An 11982-nucleotide genomic window follows, 5' to 3' on the forward strand; every position below is an offset into this window, starting at 1 on the left:
TAATAGGAAATTTTACAATGTTTCCAAATTCATCATTTTCATCAAATTAAATGATTGCAGTGTTGGCAAGTTATCAATTATCTTCAGTTAATATAAAATGTTTGCAATGTTGAATGTTGTCAAATCATAAAATTTTGTAAAAACAATAGATAATTTCAATTTTACAGTGTTGCCAAATTGACAATTATTTTAATTTAATATAAAAAGTTAGCAATGTTGTCGAATAATCAAATTTTGAAATAACAAAACGTAATTTTCATTTTACAGTGTTGCCAAACTGACAATTTTTATAATTTAATGGGAAATGTTTAAAATGTTGCCAAATCGACCATTTTTACGTCACGATGACGTACTTTGACAGCTGGAAAATATTATTTGGTTAAACGACGTCAAATTCGCTCTGAACGCCCCCAATGTTAAGTATCTCTGGTTGCATAAACTTCCTGCGATTAAAACCAAATATAATAGAAAAAAATCTGCATACTACATAACGCAAATTAAAATGAACATCTCATCTCTAAACAATTAGAGCACCATTAAACGAGTAATTTCCTTGGTGAACAGAGATTACTACCATACTTGATTGCGCGCATATCCGGCCTGCCGAATAAGGCATGTCTGTGAATTGGGCTTATCGACAACCATTAATTTAAAGTGTTAAAATTTTTATCTGCAAATTAATCACTGAAAGGTAAGTATACCAAATGATTAATTTGCAATGCGAGCTTCTGATTATGATAAATTAACTTCTCAAAAGCATTTCCGTTGCGGATTTTTACCAGACGTTCGAATTTTTGATTGATTTTCCCTATTGAAATTGCATTGTCTAGTATATCAGTGGTTTACATGAATTTAGTGGGTGGTTGTCCGTGTGTTTTGCCGTGATACATGTATCGATACGTATTATGTTGACTGTATCTGTAACACGAAGCAAATTCCATTACTATCGAAGTTTGCTTGTTATTGTCGAATAGAAATGAGTAAGGCGATATGGCCCTGTCGTGGATAGAATGTAACAACATTATTATTGTAGTCTATTTAAAAACTAGGAGGAGTGGATGTGAATTAGGTTGGTGGTAATAGTATGATTTACACAGCAGAAACCACCATGTGATTTTCAGATCATAACGCCTTTAGATCCAAAACTTATGCCAATGTAACTCAAACTCATAAATCAAACCTAGGGATTTTGTTTGCGTATGTCAGGCTTTCTTCTAGTTTTTAAATGAACTATAGTTAAATTGTTATACAAATGTGGTAAATCCAAAACCGTGTAACTGACAGAGAAACGTAGAAAATTGCATGCGTGGGACAAAGACAGTAAACGAAAAAAATACCAAGTAGGCCATATTTTCAGTACGCTGTTGCCAAAATCCAATACATTTTGTCGACGGTATTAGATTTTGGCAACAGCGTACTGAAAATATGGCCTACTTGGTATTTTTTTCGTTTACTGTCTTTGTCCCACGCATGCAATTATCTATGTTTCTCTGTCAGTTACACGGTTTTGGATTTACCACACCTATATGTTAACTAGCCCTCATGACTGTACAGGGTGCTGCATTTTCGATGGTTTTACGGGGTACAGAGGAAACGGTAATAGATAGAAAAAAAGTAGCATACGTGTTCCGATCTCATTTTCCGAGCTGAGATGACTGGCGAAGAGTGCGCTGCGCAAACTTCTTTTGTTTCAAAGATACGGGGGGTTTTTGAGAAATGGTCATTTTGGAACCTCCTCTGTATTTCATTTGCTATTAAAGTTATCAAAAAAGGAAAAACGGTTTCCGGTAGAAGTTTTGACGTAGAATCCAATGGCGTAGTCAGTTTTTTTCTATTACGTTTAGTTTCTGACATATGACAGTAAGTTATATTTTTTTAAATGGAACACCCTATATATTTTTACGTCATTTAATTCTGTTGATTTTTACTGTTTCAACGGTGTATTAAAACATATAAGTTTGTAAATGTTAAAATTGATATTTAGAAAAAAGGCGTTTCTTTAACAAAAACGGGCTAAATAATATGTATAAAAATACCCACAGTCAAAACAAAATCTGGCTATGTTCATATTAACATGTTACATGTCGTTTATAAACAGTTTTTTTTAACTTCTACCTTAAAAATAGTAGAAAATAGAAATGGCCACTTTTCTTATTAAAGCGACGGTAGAACTGTTTGTAATTTAGATTTTTTTTAATTATAGGATTTATTAAAAATATTGAATTTTATAATGTGTTAGTTTATATGATTTCCGATTGTTTTTGTTTCGTATTTTAGATATTGGCATTTTTTTAACTCAGCAAACGACTTTTTTTTTTAAATAAGACGATTAACCTTTACAAACTTATATGTTGTAATACACTGTTGAAAAGGTAAAAATGAACAGAATTAAATGACGTACAAATATATAGGGTGTTCCATTTAAAAAAATGTAACTTACTGCCATATGTCAAAAACTAAACGTAATAGAAAAAAACCGGCTACGTCATTGAATTCTACGTGAAAAGTTGTACCAGATACCGTTTTTATTTTTTTAATAACTTTTATAGCAAATGAAATACAGAGGAGGTTGAAAAATGACCATTTTTCAAAAACCCCCCGTATCTTTGAAACAAAAGAAGTTTGCGCAGCCCACTCTTCGCCAGTCATCTCAGCTCGGAAAAAGAGATCGGAACACGTATGCTACTTTTTTTCTATCTATTACCGTTTTCTCTGTACCCCGTAAAACCATCGAAAATGCAGCACCCTGTACAACCATTTGACAGGATTGTACTTTTGACACTGTTTAGACACGTGGTAGTCTGAATCACTCTGCATGAATTAACAATGAGTCAAATCTTACTTGATCAATCAATGGAAATCTGATATATTTGTACAAGAAAGCAATTTTGTTCTGCTTCTAAATTTTTTCGTACTCTCCAGCAATTGGTTGGGATCGTCTATATTATGACCAGCAGCTTATCGAGTTATCCTTCTTGTCACCTTGAGCAACAAGCTACGAACCAACTTACCAACAAACATTGGTTTGCATTTAAGTGGCCACTAGTTCCGTGTAAACCGCCATTAAGAATGCAAAAAGTCGCAACATAGAGAGGGCATAACTCCACAGACAGCAATTAAATAAATCAAGTTGGATTTTTTCGCGCTGGCGTGACGTAATTTTTGATAACGTCTCGCCATATCATCCGCGAAAACGAAGAATCGCCATAGCGTAGTCAGCAAGTTGTGTCACCCACGTTCCGTGGCAAGTTCAAGCCCAAGAATCAGAGGTCCCATTTATCATCCCAGACTGGGCTTTTGCTTTGGCGGGAATTAATCTCGTATTACCACCGACCCTGGATGTTGAGGTATATCGCTGTTCTCCGTGGGTGTCTCTTTGGACATTAAGCATTTCTGTAATGTTTTTCTCGTAATTTTTCACTCGATACCTTTACTGCAAGTTTGGCTTGTTGTGGTTAAATTGCGTACCGGTGGGCTGCGATATTTTTATTTAGAACAGCAATTCTACTCCAAGAATTAAGCTCTTTCAGCATCAAAATGTGATGTGATTGAGCTGGCTAATTGCTTAAAAATTTAGCAAGAAGATTGAATAAATGTTTTATGATGGTATATTAGAAATATCTAGAAAATGCCTCAATATTTTTTTTCTTAATATATTGCTCATTGTTGCCATGTCAGTCGAAAAAAATACTAACTTTTGGTTTTCAAATGAAACACCCAAGAGTAGAGGAAGAATGGGTTGAAATGACAAAGCTTAGTAATTGTCCAGAAATTTAGAAAGAAGAGGTAAGGTGGTAATGGTGGTTCGTTGACCAACATTGCAGAAATATGTGATTTTTGTTTGGTTAAATAAAATTGAACAAAAAAGTGCTAACTTTCTAAGATTGGTTTGTATGGATGGTTTAGCTATAATTGACTCATTCTTTCATTTATGTGACGGAAAAATAAACAATATTTTTACATCCAAAGCAGTATATTTCAATTCAATACAAATAAACAATCGTAATATTAAAAAAAGCGGTAATAACAACATCCAGAACAATCATATCTTTTATGCTGGTCGTACATACGAATTTATCATGCTGTCTAGAGGCCGTTACGAGTTCTCGTAAAGTTCGGAGTACACAGTAAGATCGAATTACTCCAAAAACATCACACAGGAAACGTTACCCATATAAACAAAAATAAAATACTGCTAAGAGCCACATTTACGTTGCTATTTATTTAACATTTTGTACTGGAAAGTACGCGACGAAAGAAGGTTCGGTTAATTACACGTCTTCTGGTGTTTATCCGCTGGTTTTTGAACGTAACGTTCGAAATGTTTATTGGGTAGACAGGAACCGAGTGGGGAAACAAAAGATGGTTTCAAGTGAACATTTACTACCGCGATTTAATTAAGTTGGTGCTGGTTAAAAGCCACTTTGCCGGATGTAAGTTTGGGCATGCATAACATATGGACAATGAATGTCTTCTACAGGGTAACGTTCAAAAGCTGTACTTGTATCTTCTTTTGCACGACTATACCGCATTTGAAACATATTTTTATTGAGCGTCGTTCTATTTATGGAACAACTAGACAACATAAGAATGGCACAGAGTGATCTTCTAAAAGACGTAATCCATACGTAAAAGCATGAGAAAAATGTTATTAATGAAAGCGTTATGTGTGAAACAATCCACAACAAAGCAATGCACAACAAGAAAATTGCATACTATTGGGGTTATTTGTTTGATTGTAGATGTAGTAAGAAATATGTTTTTTTTTATTATTTCGTGTAGTTGATTGCAAGTTGTGAGTGAAAAATCAAAAAAGGTTCATTCCTGATCCAGATATGTATTAGTTAGATGACTCTAGCAGTTGAAGAGCTTTTTTATACACAATCAAGTCCAGCCTAAACAAATTTGTTCTGGAAAGTACAACACACAGCAAACTATGTAGTTTAAACACCGTTCAATACAAGAAAATCTGTAAATCCTTGAAACTAGGTAAGCAAAACTGGTAAATGGTTGTGTTATTACCAAGAACATGCATTCAAACCTATTTTTTTGTTGCTCTCACAATGAAGGACGCTTTAAAATGAAACCCACATACCTATGCATGTAACAAGTACCTAATAAGTTTACTGTACTAGAAAGCACTTGTACTTACCAGTTAGTATAGTGTTGGAGTAAAATCAACCCCCTTCAAAGTGTTCAATCACTGTTGAGTTAGATCCGGTAAAAAACTGACACGGTTGGGCTTTTTCCTGAATTGCTGTTACAATGTGGCTTGAAAAACTTATGAACGGCCGCAAATAACCTCAAGTCTTGATTTTAAACGTAAAAATTCGTCTAATCCTCAAAAAACTCAATTTCCACAATACAAACTGTCACCACTATTCTCGCCTGTTTTACTTTTAATGCAAAATTTTATCATAGGCAACCAAATACGCATATAAAATAATTCTATCTTTTTTTATTTGCATTATACAGAGAGAAATAGACACATTCTTTAGTTGACATCCACCATTACCGGCAGACGTCACTGTCACTGTCATTGTCAAATTGTCAAGGGTGCCTGTGATTTCGGTTTGCTTTGTCGCGTATACAACTGATGATTAGTATTTTTTTTTCCAGCGATCTAACAAAAAGCTTATTATTGATCTGTACTGCCGGCGTAGAAAAGCTACATTATGTTACTAGACAAAAATGGATTTTCATTATTGTCCTAGGAGGTAAAAAAATAATGTTCTAGAACTTGATCCAGACTATGAGAAAAAAGCCGATAAAATTAATGCAACACTTACTTTGCTTGGCTGTACAATACAATCCTTTCATGTTCACAACAAAAATACAGTTTTTTCTGAAGGTGCCAGGGCTAAATTTGTGATCAAAATCAACGTAAACAAACAAACTTAAGACACGACACACGACACGGCTAACACGATAACACAAAGCCATTTCCAAAGTTGTCCACCAGAGGCCGTATCATGGATGTCTAGCGCCATCTATCGCTTTCAACCGTAATTACGGTTAGGCGTTCTGAATTTACTGCTTTATTAATTTTTTTTTGATTATTTTTATTTTTAATTATTTAAAAAAAAAACATGAAAGGTTACCACCATGAATCCTGGTATGTACGCTTGTTTTTTTACCGAAAAAGTTCTCAAAATGGCCGAAGTTTGAAAAATGCTGACAAAATCTTGAAAAAAGAAATCGAGCCACTAATACATGCCGCTTGAAAAAAAATAGTATATTATGGTACACGGATGTAGAATGCGCCTCTTTCTACGCCTAGTTACATAATATACTTTTTTTTCAAACTACGACGGAACAATGTTTGAACCAACTCCTAATTATCGATTTTAATAATTTCACTTGGATTCATTAATTAGCCAAATGTTGTTTGTAATAATTTCCAGCCAGCTACGTTTGTAAAACAGTTTTGTGTGTTAATTTTAGTAATCTTATGTGCCATTCTGTTCACTCCTTCTCTACTAATAACCATCAACAACCACAAATTGAACTCAAACATTAGCCAATTATGGCTTACTTAAACACGGAAAATTATTCCAAAAAAAAAAAAAAACATAAATTGCCTACCTCACACACGCAAGCCACTTGCTCCTGCGTAAATCCGAAACTCGGAAGGGGGCTATGCCTAGCTGGCGGCGGCGAATAAGAGGGCGTAGCGCCCGTTACTGTGCCGGGGGCGGCCCCGTAACCCATGCCAGCCGACAGCATCGCACTCGGGGGCGGAAGAATTTCAACCCTCGGTCATCGCATCTGATTGGAGCCACTCTAAAAAGAAAAAACGTAAATTTTGAGTGCAAATGAATACAGTGACCTCGAAAATTGCACTTAAGAGTTATGTAAAGTGTATGATAATCCTGAACAGTATGCAAACGTTATGGGTTGGAATAACGGGTAAACTTAGCATTAGCTGTGTAAACTTATACAAAATCCCAATGTAATAAGAGTTTTTTGTTAGAATGTTAGAAGAAACTTCTAGAGTCTCACAACACTGCAACTGCCAATCAGTAATTTACTTCCAGACTATTTTGGTACAGTTAAGTGGTCACTACAAAAAAAATACTAAAAATTTTAAATCACAAGATCCAGTGATTAACAAAATGACAATGTTTACACGAGTAGGAAGTCAATCCCCAGCTTTTAGTTTGCGTAATAATTTGTAAAATAAACAAATTTAAAAGTTAGTAGTCATGAAACTCACATTCTGACCTCCTAACTAGACCAAAGTTTAACCATACACACTTAATTATCCGTAAAAAATGTAAATTTACCAAAAATGGTAAAAGTGACGAAATGTTGACAGTTATCAGGTAAAGTGCGCTAATCATACACAACGGATCTGATTTGACAAATGACAATTAACGTGTGAATGCACCAGATGTTTCCACACTCCCATTTCTATAGTAATAAATCAATTTAAATCTTAAATCAGGAACGTAAAATCTTGTAAATACGTCAGCAAGTTTGATTTTTGCTTCAAATGTCAAAAATATCATATTTTTCAGTCTGATAAAAACTGAATTTTTAATTTGTGAGTTGTTCATTACTTTATATTATTATCTTCATTCAATCTTAATCGTTCAAAATTATTTGCATGTAAAAAAACCCAACAAAACATTTAATAATCATCACCTAAAATAACATCAGTTTTTTATTAATTCAATTTTAATTCTTTGGGAATTTCCCAATCGATCACTGGCGATATCATTGAAGTCCAACCATTAATCTCATAATCGTCCCAAGATTAACCTGCTAATAGAAGCATATAATTTATTACAACACTTGATTGATTCCCGCTAATGGTTTTACCAAATAAACGGTAAAGGCGTTTCGATTGTTTTAGAACTGTCACGAAATTAGCATGTTATTGTCATATAAGCGATTAGCATAAGAATGAGATGGAATGCAAATTTTCTGCCACGTCAACTTTGATAAGCTGATTTGGATAAATAATTAGGCTTATTAAAACTAGAATCGCTCGTGGTTGGTCCAAGTCATTAGCATCTATCGGTGATAAGTATGTCAAGATGTCTGAGCAACAATAAATTTCTGTACAAAAGAGTTGGATAGTTACTAAAAGAACAACAACACGAAAATATTAAACAAACAGGTACTAAACTGTAGAAACACAAACAACTCTCTACCGACCAGCATTTCCTTGTTAATTTCTAAAGCGTATACAAAGAGATTAAATCAAACCCTGTTTAACATAAATCTTTATTCATATCTAAACGAGTTCTAGACTGCATAAAGCGAGACATTCTATCTCTAGCACTAATTTTTTTGATGATGATTGTTCTCTTCTTCTAATCAAATGAAGTGGAAGACAGATTATATGGAAAAAAGTCTGCTATAAATGCTGCAATTACAGATTTCTATACTTATGTTCACTAAAAAAAGCAGATTTATAAAAAATGTTGTTACAATATTTCATGCACAAATATGCAAAGTGCTGCTTTATCACCTATTTAGTTCTTCAATTAATTTCCTGTATTATTTCCAAAAATTAGAGTTAATAAAACGTTTTAGTCACCATATTGCGGTAGCTATTAAAAAACAGCTTTTTTCAACAACTCTTTGGGGATGACTTTACAAGTATAAATTAAAATTAAAATAAACTATACCAGTCAGTTTTTACCTTCCTCAATGGTCAATATTTCAACAATCACAAGTTAATATAACAGCACCCAAAAGCGGTTGGTATAAACTAAATTTCAATTAATTTGTTATTCCGTTCACTACGTAAAATAGAATCCAAATAACGAACAAAAAAATTGTAAATTCCCTACTGATTTTTGGAAAGTTTATTTAATTTTTTGATAATCACAGCAAAAGTGCATGTAAACGAGTTAAACTATAGCATCTTTCAGGCATAACACCGTAAACTTTACTTTACTTACCATATAATTAGGAAGACACAAATCGTTTCACCATAAACATAAAATAACGTAACTTGTTCCACTCTCGATGGTTCTTATTAAAATGCCGCTACAACGGGTGCCGTTCCAAAATTGTTGATTTTATCTTGGACAAATCGCTTTTAATTAGATCACCATTAAAATTCGACTCAAAATCAAACAAAACGGGATTATCGGGCCGAATAGAATTTTTGCTTTTTTCCATTCGTAAATCGGAATTTAATCCTTGTTTAACCATCCATCTTCATAAGCTAAAATTGCTATTTAATCTGCTGCTTATACACAATACAAAGATTTTTGCCGATATATTTCTAATCTGATCAACAGCTTTCCTAATGTTTATTTGACTTTAAATGAAATTCGATAAAGAAAATATTTGCTGCATCTAATCCGTGATGGATTTGTTCGAGCAAATACAATTCTTACGTATACGTAGTTTTGTTTCTTTAAGCTTATAGAGTAAGGTTCATATACGTAAAAAAGATAAGTTAACAAAATATTGATATCTGGTAGGTATATAAAAACTGATTTTTCACTTCTTTTTTTTTGCATTTCTAAGGAAAACACGTACTACATAACATGACAGTTAAGACATAAGTGTAAACCTGTCTTAGTCTTACTTATGAGTAAACTTGTATGACATTATCAAAGGTTTATTTGGTTGATTTTGGTGGTAAGCTGTTAGCTCACATTCGAAGGTTTGGTAATCCATATATTGATAAGGATTACTGTTGTCTTTTAGGCTTTGATAATGTTTGTTGTGTTGAAATAGGTATAGTTTGAATCAATCTAATAATCTTCTGTCCAAAAGTTGAAAAAATTATTCTACACTAACCGGTTCAGTCATCATCAAAAAATGACATTACGTCTGTTTGTCCCTGACTGGTTGAATTCTCACGTGACTATGACGTTTTCTGACTTGTGACCAATGGATGTACTTGACCTATTATCGTTTCTATTTCTATCAAATTCATCACAAAAACTAAATGATGAATGACAGTTTTGCTAAGTCAATTGTGCGTCATATTTAACAAGAGATTAACTCTTCGATTATGACAAAGGTATACGAAAAACATCACATTTACTCCACTTGTATAGCTTAATAATCTTTCTAGTGAATATTGGACTCTTGAAAGGATTAACCACAAATACTGTTTAGGCACAACAATGTTGCTAATCCTTTGATTCGTCTATATAAATGAATGCTATGAATAAATAATTATTAGCATGAGAAGTTTGAGTGTTAATCCCCAATTAATCGAAATTCACACTCAGTAAAAATGAATAATTTAAATATGGAGAAGATAATGAAATGATCAGTTTAGGTAACCAAAGGAACTGTTTGATTATTGTTTAATCCTGCCAAAAGTTGCAAAAATCTTTTCCTTCTCGGGTGCGGTAAAGTGCACTTTTCCGCACTCATTTAAACCTTTTTATGAGATTTTCCAGAATCAATTTATGTATTTATCAATTATGTTTATAAATTATGAGTTCAAGCGAAGAAAAAATACGTACTCATTTTATTAAAAAAAAAACATTTAAATCAAAAAACCATAACTGTTTATTTGATTTCTCAATTAAGAATACATTTTTAATCATCTTTGCAGGAGCTTTCAGTTTAGTAATTTTGCTATACACTTTCCTTCAATTTAATGAAAAAAGCTTTATACAGGGTGATTGATTGAATTTTGACCACCCCCTTAACATCCATAATTTTGATTTTAGCAAAAAACGTTAAATACAAAACTAGTAACAAAACTGGAAACAGTTGAATATCGATACAGACATTTTTGTAGAATTTGACGTAGAATTCAAATATCGGATAAAAAGTTGGTCATTGTATTTAAAAAAAAACATAAGCTTGGTTCTTTACTGAAATTTGGGACACCCTGTATAATAACTGTTTATCCAAGAAAAAAGTAGAGCTAAATATCTACTAGTTTTGTATTTAACGTTTTTTGCTAAACTCAAAATTATGGAGGTTAAGGGGGTGGTCAAAATTTGAATCAATCACCCTGTACTTAACACATGCGGAAAGCGTCTTTTCCGCTCTTTAACTTAAGTCTCGTGCGAGAAAGTACCACTTTACGCACTTGTTAGATAAATAACTATTTCAGACACTGTTTTTTTATATTATTTTTGCTTACTTTCTAGGAAATTGTAGCAGCCTTAATACCTACAGTAGATTAAGTGTGAATTGTTTTGAGTTTTTAAGATCAAATGGCAGTTTCTCTTTTTGTAAAGATTATTATCTTATTGTGCTCTGTTTAATAAAATGTATACAAAAAAACATAATAATTGATTGAACTGATTGAAGGAGCAAAGAGTGAAATAACAAAATGCAAGTTAGCAAAAGCAAATCATTATTATAATTACAAACCTGCTTTTCTAATTTTGCTTCAAAGGATTTGCTTATGCTTTTACTTTGTTTCTTTTTTTTATTAGGTTAAGGGTGATTTTCCAGATATTATAATTCTCAAAAATTGCAAATTTCTGCAAGAGTTTTTGGGGCAAAGCAAAAACAAACAAAAAGTACAATTTTTTGACTAAAAATACTTAATGCACCATTAAGCAGACGTTGGTAAACGTTTCTTCTACAACAGTGTCATAGTTTTTGGTAAGCCTTTGCCAGAAAATTAACTTAATTAAATGGTTACAATGAAAACTTGTAAATAACTTATGTTTCCCATGATTTCAAAAAATCATCGTGGACTTAATATGTTTGGTCTCACAGTGATATGGAAATAAAGCTGACTGGATGAAAGATTATCTTTTAAAAGAGCAATAAAATTAAAGTACATCTGTTTTGCATAGTCTTTTGTTGTTCGACTCATGTTAGTTTTACTTGGTTGGTACTAAACTTGGTAAATCAATAGGATTAGTTTACTTTGATTGAAACAAATCAATAATTAAGAGCTGTTGGCAGTTCCGAGTTGTTTACAGCTATTTATTTCACTTGGGAGTTATAGTCACTTAATTTTAGTTAGAGATACTTGTCATATTGTTTATTTTCTAGATCGCTAAGTATTGGCTGTATTTCAAATTATGA

The 11982-nt window shown here is 32.7% G+C and overlaps 1 protein-coding gene across 3 annotated transcripts in view; it reads right to left on the reverse strand.

Moving 5' to 3' along the window:
• The window catches only part of LOC145734192 (homeobox protein six1-like), a 36047-nt gene that overhangs the window by 7665 nt on the left and 16400 nt on the right, over positions 1-11982 (reverse strand). For 2 of the 3 annotated variants that reach the window (XM_081987409.1, XM_081987407.1), the window contains exon 2: positions 6586-6783. In XM_081987409.1, coding sequence (XP_081843535.1) covers positions 6586-6726 — 141 coding nt within the window. In that variant the 5' untranslated portion in view covers positions 6727-6783. Of the gene's footprint in view, positions 1-6585; positions 6784-8915; positions 9076-11982 lie in introns of those variants that run through there. The other variant, XM_081987408.1, reaches the window with a different exon arrangement.

This window comes from Ips typographus, linkage group LG9, assembly GCF_016097725.1.
Source record: "Ips typographus isolate SLU linkage group LG9, UJ_Ityp_2.0, whole genome shotgun sequence".
Taxonomy (NCBI): domain Eukaryota; kingdom Metazoa; phylum Arthropoda; class Insecta; order Coleoptera; family Curculionidae; genus Ips; species Ips typographus.